The sequence below is a fragment of the Limulus polyphemus genome, unplaced genomic scaffold (assembly GCF_000517525.1).
Source record: "Limulus polyphemus unplaced genomic scaffold, Limulus_polyphemus-2.1.2 Scaffold6914, whole genome shotgun sequence".
Lineage (NCBI taxonomy): Eukaryota > Metazoa > Arthropoda > Merostomata > Xiphosura > Limulidae > Limulus > Limulus polyphemus.
In genome coordinates, this window is record NW_013672524.1 from 3,304 (window position 1) to 11,320 (window position 8,017).

General features: G+C 32.4%; 1 protein-coding gene across 1 annotated transcript in view; it reads right to left on the bottom strand.

Moving 5' to 3' along the window:
- Positions 1-1,130: 1,130 nt before the first annotated feature.
- Positions 1,131-8,017, bottom strand: part of LOC106474176 (insulin-like growth factor 2 mRNA-binding protein 1) — a 26,268-nt gene continuing 19,381 nt past the window's right edge. Inside the window, exons 10-12 of the mRNA XM_022402541.1 lie at positions 5,982-6,110; positions 4,891-5,004; positions 1,131-3,821 (exon numbers count right to left, since the gene is read on the bottom strand). Coding sequence (XP_022258249.1) covers positions 3,717-3,821; positions 4,891-5,004; positions 5,982-6,110 — 348 coding nt within the window. The 3' untranslated portion in view covers positions 1,131-3,716. The remainder of the gene's footprint in view (positions 3,822-4,890; positions 5,005-5,981; positions 6,111-8,017) is intronic.

Below are 8,017 nucleotides of genomic sequence, written 5' to 3' on the forward strand. Positions count from 1 at the left end.
GTGGGATTGACCGTCACATTATAACACCCCCACGGCTGAAAGGGCGAGCATGTTTGGTGGGATGCGGATTCGAACCCGCGACCCTCAGATTGTGAGTCGAGCGCCTTATCCACCTGGCCATGCCGGGCCTGTTTTGAGTAAGAAATAAGAATATTCTGAAATGGTACAAACATTTCCACACGAACTGTTACCGAAAGAAGTAGAGTCAGTTGTGGACAACAAATTAAAGACTGTAGAATGGTGAAGTAGAAAAGTGCACATTTGAAAAGATTTTTTTTTAAATCTGGGATAAGAAAGAAAGCTTTAATTGGACGGTTCTATATCAAGAAATTAATTATTGTTAAGACTAAATTGCACGTTAAGCCTGAACTTAAAGCTTTTCCCCTTTTTTTTTTCTGGTAGTACTTTTGTTTACTCATAATACATTCTCAAATGTCAGCATAAAAGAAGTCGACTGGAAACAAGTCGAGTATCAGTCAGCCATTATTCTGAAGAGAGAAACACTGAGATCAAATGTTTCACGTCTCCAAAGTTGTAAGTCTCAATTTTCACCTCATTAATGACTAACGATACAACTTGGCTGGACTCTTATGTTCTTGAATTGCATTTATCGTCAAATTGTAGCTAAAAGTATTTTAATTACAAACATTTTACGATTGTACCAGCTTACACCCAGGAGATACTTTAGCAGTTATGTCTGTTTTAAAAATTACTGTTAAGCAGTAAAATAAAATGTTTGTGACATTTGAAGGAATGTTGTAAGCATTTGTTTTTCATGTGTTTTGGTGCTTACAACATTTCTTCAAATGTCGCAAATAATAACAACCAAAACACATGAAAAACAAATGCTTACAACATTTCTTCAAATGTCGCAAATAATAACAACCAAAACACATGAAAAACAAATGCTTACAACATTTCTTCAAATGTCACAAATAATAACAACTTGTTTTTCATGTGTTTTGGTTGTTATTATTTGCGACATTTGAAGAAATGTTGTAAGCACTTGTTTTTCATGTGTCTTAGTTGTTATTATTTGGATAATAATAATATGCCCCCAGTAGCACAGTGCAGATAGCCTATCATGTAGATATGTGCTTAACCACAAACAAATCACACAGACAGGTTCGACTTTTCCCTATAATAATTTAATTTCTCCATACAAAAGGTGTACACGTACGTAGGCTATGAAAGTCACGCCAGCAGTTAACAACCTTTATTCTGTCCATCTGGCAGACTCGGTACAGAGAAACTGATACCATATCATGTAGCAGACTCTTCTCGGTCACAATAGAATTGAAAGAAATCAAAATGAGGAAAGGTTGTGTCAGCTGTAAAATTCTGCTATGAACTTTTTTTACTCTGGAGTTTTAATGTAAAAACTCCCGATGTCAAGATTTTACCGATAGATTGCAGAGTGGAGTTACCAGTGTTTGAGCCAAGTATCAACAAGACTGAACGTGGGTTTATGGCACAAAATCTTATTAAATTATAGGTAATCCATTTCACTGACTTCAAACTTTAGTCCTTAAGGCTAGACTTTTAGTAAGCTTTTCACAACCAGTCTCAAGAAGAACATTTCAAACTGTAAGTACTTTAAGAAACAAAAAATTCCAGTTTCTAAATCAGTAAATTCTCTGAATATTTTTGTCAGTACATCAACAAAATTATATTATAATATGAACTGTACAGCCAGCAGATTTTAATTACGTATAACTTATTAAATCTCAGATATTTGAATGACATCTTTTTGTCACAAACACAGTTTCTATTGTTTAAATGCACCATTTTCTAACTTTTGAAAACAAACTCAATAAAATGTAACCAATTTTTCAGACACAACTGAACTACACATATAGCCCCTTTAGTGGGTGTAATTTTTCTCTAATGCGTCATTTAGCCTGTAATCATGAACACAAAAAACACACAAAACTATTTCCACATCTATATACCACACATGCAAATATTTTTCATCTATTTCACGTCCTATTTTTGTTTATCTCGTTTGTTCCAAGAATAATGAAGACTGGGAAACATTTTCTTAAGTCCAACAACAGCTGAAATTAACTGTGGCCCATTTTTTAAGACGGATCCAATTCTTGGCCTAGATGTAAAACTAAGAGTAGCTTGATTTCTAATGAAAATAACATTCACAGTTACATTGTAGTTGCTTTTCCAAACCCTTCTAATACTTCAGAAAAAAAAATCCGTTTCAAAACTATATATGTATTTTGAAAGTAACAATGATGTGGCTAAAACCAGCTTAATCTTGCGACACTGATTTCATCATTTCCTTCGTGTCTCAACTTTTAGAGTGAAATATGGTCAACCACAGTAATTTCTGATTCATCATCTTCAGGTATTCACTAGGAGTTGGCTCTTATCATCATTAGGTAGTCTTCAGTTGTAGAAGCTGCTAATTTCAGTAACAATGGCTAGACAGGGCACGACTCAAGCAGTACTTGAAATAGAAAGGTCAAAACAAATGAGGTAGTAAGGAATCCAGCCTAAATAAAGAAATTAAGGCTGCTTCTTCCACCATGGACTTTTCTTTGTTCACCGCAAGTCAACTGTTAAACGACTACAGATATAACAGATGAACATCTCGAAGGTCTTCTCGACTTACTCTTCCATATCTTGCACCAGTTGTAACAATTACAACTTTACTCAGAAAAATGCCTTAGTTTTAGTAATTGGTGTAACACCAATCACAATACAGTTGATTATAGGATTCATTCTTCTACATTTAGTCAGTAAATAATGTTCTATGAATCCCTGGAATTGTCTATAACACACACACACACACACAAAAAAAGACTTTTAAAGGATTGTACGACACCACTACTATTATACTAGCTATATAAATTTTTTCAAGGCATCCAAAGTTGTACTTTATGGTTACCATTCATTCTCCGATAAATTTTACATTTTCGTTAAGAATAACTTCACTTTTTCTCGTAAACTTACGGCTTTGTTTGGTTTTAGGCATAGTAAAATTAACCACGTAAAAACGGAAAGCAGTAACAAGTTTCTATTGTCGTCACTAGCTCGTAAAAGTAGGTTATGAGAATTTTTATTCCTTTTGAGCACAGTTCTTTTTTCGTAAAAAAAAGGCGACTATTTTAACTAATTTATTTTAAACTGACTATATCAATTCTTATTGGAGAAACTTGAATGTCATGTGATATAACCGACCTGATTGGATGATTTGGCCACCAATGATGAGCAAAAATGCTTTTGATAAAAAGTTCCTCCAACAAGTATATCAAAAATATATATAACATGATTACAAAGACCACATAATTCTTTAACAATTATGGTCCTATGGAAATACTTTAACAAACTTAAAATTAAATCAATATTAACCCACCCATACTGCCACTTACAGCTTTAAATCTTTTTCCCCAACTCAACCCTCACAAAGGTTTCAAATTTTTTTTGAAAGTGTCTGATTTTATTAATATTTTTTTTAATGAAATGTTTAAGCCTCAAATAAATCTTGTGAAATGGAGAAAAAAAAAAAAAGGAGTTTTAAAACCAAACAAAGCACACTTATCCATGTGTGCCATCATAGTAACATTACAGAAGAAATTCATGTGTTGTCCCCCTCCACAATCGTTAAAAATAACCCCCCATTTTATTCTTGCCACTCCTCTTTGGTTTAAGTGAGGTGTAGCATCAATGCTATGGCAAAAGTTGTGTGTATTCAAAAAGAGTTAGTTGGTCTGGCTAGTATGAGGTGGTTGAGGTGGAGTTGGTATAAGCCCACGACGTCCTGGTTGGCTGCGAGCTACCAGGGCTCGGATGTGGCACTGAGCAGCCTAAAAGCAATAAAGCATTTATCGTTATTTTTCAGAACTTTTATACTAATTACTACACTAAGAGAGATCAATAAACCTGTACATAATATAAAAAAAAAACTTTCAATATATTTTAATTTCAACAAGATTAATCCAAACATCCCAAAACAATGATGACATACTCGTAAAGCAGCTTATCTTAAGGTTTAAAAACAAATAAAACCAGTCATGAACATTAAAAATTTAAACTAAAGCCAATTATCCATCTAGTTGTGTGAACTTTGTAACGAAGAATCAGAAAAATATTTTGAACAAATTATTCGAGCGTAATATCAATTACGTACAACTTAGTATACAAGAGAGGTTAGAATAACATGAGAATAGCGTAGGGTTGGATGATTCTAAATGATCATCTTATAAAGCTTAATGAATATCCAACCATTTTCCTCTGTGTGGCTGTAAAAAGTTCAGCTACAGGGAATGACATTTTACATAACTGAACACAGAACTTAACCCTATTATTCTGTTTTAGAACGTTCACAAGTAGTAGTAACCATTCACTACTTTCTTTATTTTGCCTTCTACATAAAACACTTGGCGTAAAGAACTGAAAAAAACCCAAAAAAAAGGCCAGCAGTAATTAACTGGATTAATTACACGTATTATTAGGGACTCTGTAACCAACAAATTCATGGATGATTAAGCTATTTTCTGCAAACAGTTTTATTTAAAAACCTAATGGAATCCATACTCCACCAGTAATTGGAAAGCTAACAAACTAGAAAATTAACTGCTGTCTGACAGATCTTTAAAACATTTTGTTGCTCAACTGGTCTGATTTCTAAGTGAAGGAATCAACCTCTTTTATAAAAACTTCATTGGAGAGGTAAGCCATCAACGTAACAAAGCTGTCAATAAGTTCAGAGAGAGAGAGAATGTTATCAACACATCTGAGAAGTAATTAGAGGCTTGCAACAAGCATAAGGACTATACAATAAGTCAATCAACTTGTCAGAAGGTTTTAACTTGGGCAAACAAAATCAATCACGGAAGCTAAACTTTAAACAATAACTGATTCAGTAAAACTAACCTGTGAGCTGTAAAAATCGCCAATGATATGGACGGGAGTTTCTTCAGCTTGGGAATTCTGGCTCTCTTCTGGTAGTTTTATCACTGCCTGAGTTATCCGCTGCATTTCACGAACCTCGAGAAAACAGATAATTACATCACCACAATTATTGCATTTTAAACTAATCAGTTTCTAAATTAACTACCTAATTCGTGTACCTACACAAAAATAACAAGTAGTTCGTTCACAGGTTAAAATGTATAATTATTGATCTTTATCAGAGTAGTTCGTTCTCAGGTTAAAACGTAAAATTATTGATCTTTATCAGAGTAGTTCGTTCTCAGGTTAAAACGTATAATTATTGATCTTTTTCAGAGTAGTTCGTTCTCAGGTTAAAACGTATAATTATTGATCTTTTTCTAGAGTAGTTCGTTCTCAGGTTAAAATGTCTAATTATTGATCTTTTTCAGAGTAGTTCGTTCTCAGGTTAAAACGTATAATTATTGATCTTTTTCAGAGTAGTTCGTTCTCAGGTTAAAATGTCTAATTATTGATCTTTTTCAGAGTAGTTCGTTCTCAGGTTAAAACGTATAATTATTGATCTTTTTCAGAGTAGTTCGTTCTCAGGTTAAAATGTCTAATTATTGATCTTTTTTTCAGAGTAGTCCGTTCTCAGGTTAAAATGTATAATTATTGATCTTTTTTTCAGAGTAGTCCGTTCTCAGGTTAAAATGTATAATTATTGATCTTTATCAGAGTAGTTCGTTCTCAGGTTAAAATGTATAATTATTGATCTTTATCAGAGTAGTTCATTCTCAGGTAAAAATGTATAATTATTGATCTTTATCAGAGTAGTTCGTTATCAGGTTAAAATGTATAATTATTGATCTTTATTTTGCTGTTGATTCAGAGTAATATGATCTAAACACACGGTTTTTCTTACAGTATTATTTGTTTTCTTCTTAGATTTTACTCTCCCGGGAAGAGAACATTTTCCAAATGGAAGAATATTCTATTAAAAGTTTAAACTTAGGATAATCAAACAGACTTTGTAAGGCTTAGGCAGTAGGTTACACCTAAATGTGCTGGATTACAAGATAAAAGCCACTTACTGTCTGACCTCCCTTCCCAATAATACGACCGACTTGAGACGTTGGGACGAAGACTTCCACTCTGAGATGTGCCTCCTGGGGTCCAGCAAAGCCTTCGTAGCTGACTTTCTTGTAGATCATGAACTGTGCCTGTAACATGAAATGATTGGAAAAAATTAACCCATAGAGAAAATTATTTTGGAATCTGATAATAGCTCGTTAGCTCTTTAAAAGTATTGGAGATAAAAGTAAAACTTAAAATTTTATGTCCTAATATTTCATAAAATAATCAAGAAACCAAAATACATTTTTTAACTTGGAATTTTTAGAATTTGAGATAAGTTGCAGTAAATAAATATCAAATTTATATACTTCTACATTTAAAAATTATATTAAACTTGACAGTTAAGTGTAATAAATATATATGGTGTGTGAATGTGTATGTTATAAATGTCTCAATATTGTATAATTGACCAAATTCACATATATTTATAGTGTTTAATATGTTACCTGGTACAGAATTTGGGGGTCAATTTTAATAGTTATTCTTTGTCTCAAACACATAATAAGCACCATATTCTTTACACTACACTTCTTCTTAGTTAACCTGGGTTTCACATAACATATCAAGGTGTGTCCATTCACTACAGAAAACATATGTTAACCCTATTTCAGTAATAGTTATTTTTTCAACTTCTAACATTCAAGTTGAAAGCTGTATTTTTTGTTGTTGTCTCATAGTAGTAATTAATAACAATTATTCTTTTAATATACTTGTATATTAATCAGCTGTATAAACTATAAAATAATAGCAAGATCAATCAGCAGAGAAATGGGTTCATCTTAACTGAAACTATTGGGTGAGTTACTGAGCACTAGTAAAAACTGTTGGGTGAGTCACAGCCCTATTAAAAACTGTTGAATGAGTCACTGAGCACTAGGAAAAACTGTTGGGTGAGTCACAGCCCTATTAAAAACTGTTGAATGAGTCACTGAGCACTAGGAAAATTGTTGGGAAAGTCACTGAGGACTAAGCATCAATACATCTTGATATAACCCTACCGACACAGGTCAAAGATCATGTCATTGACTCGCATTTAAAATTTTATTCAAATACTATTTTATGAATTTATGTAAATAAGTTTGGTATCAAATTATAGATTATAATTCAAATTTTAGTATTATAGATTGGTTAATTTCTTAATTTAAAAGTAAATGTTGAAAAAAAAATCTAAATGTCAATTTTTGTGTGTCAAGTGGTATGTTGAATGCAGCATTGGTACAAATTAGATGGTTGTGATGTCCAAGTACAAAGTCTATAGTTTCTTACAAATTAGATATTCAAATTACCAATATTGACAAGCTAGAATGTAAAATAAGAACCTTCTATTTTTTCTATTTTCCGAGATATTAATATATCTATTGAATCAACCAGGGTGGCCCTGCACACCTCTTCCATTTTAAAAATACTTGCTTACGTACACCTACTTCACCCATGACCTGTGTATAACCAATCAAAAGCTCAGAATGTTCCCCTAGAGGTTTTCTCAGCCTCTGCAAAGTATTTCCGAGGTAAACTCTTTCTTTTCATGCTAGATTCGAAGCGATGAGATAAGAAATTAGCGAGCTCGACTAAATTTTTTTAGACCCAAATACAGTTTAGTTACTAAGCTTCAAACATTATAGTATAATTTTGTGGTATTGATATAGTAATTTATGATTTTTTGGTTACTTTAAAATGTATACATAAAAACTAAAAAAAATTACATCCTCCACGTGTGAAATTTGATAAGGCTTAGCAACCTACAGCAAGCAGCAAAGGTCGTAACTAGAGGAGATAATTGTTTGCTTTACTTCTTTATTTACTGTTCTACGTTTTAAAAAAAAATAAGTTTAAGAACTTATTTCTAAATAGCAATAATCTATATATAATGTATAATAATTGAAAATGTGACTGTATTTTACAAAATACTAGTCTACTAAAACAAAGCCAAGACAGGTCAGTTTGTAAAGACTAAAGGCCAGTTTTATATTATTGGATACGGTAATATGTGTGC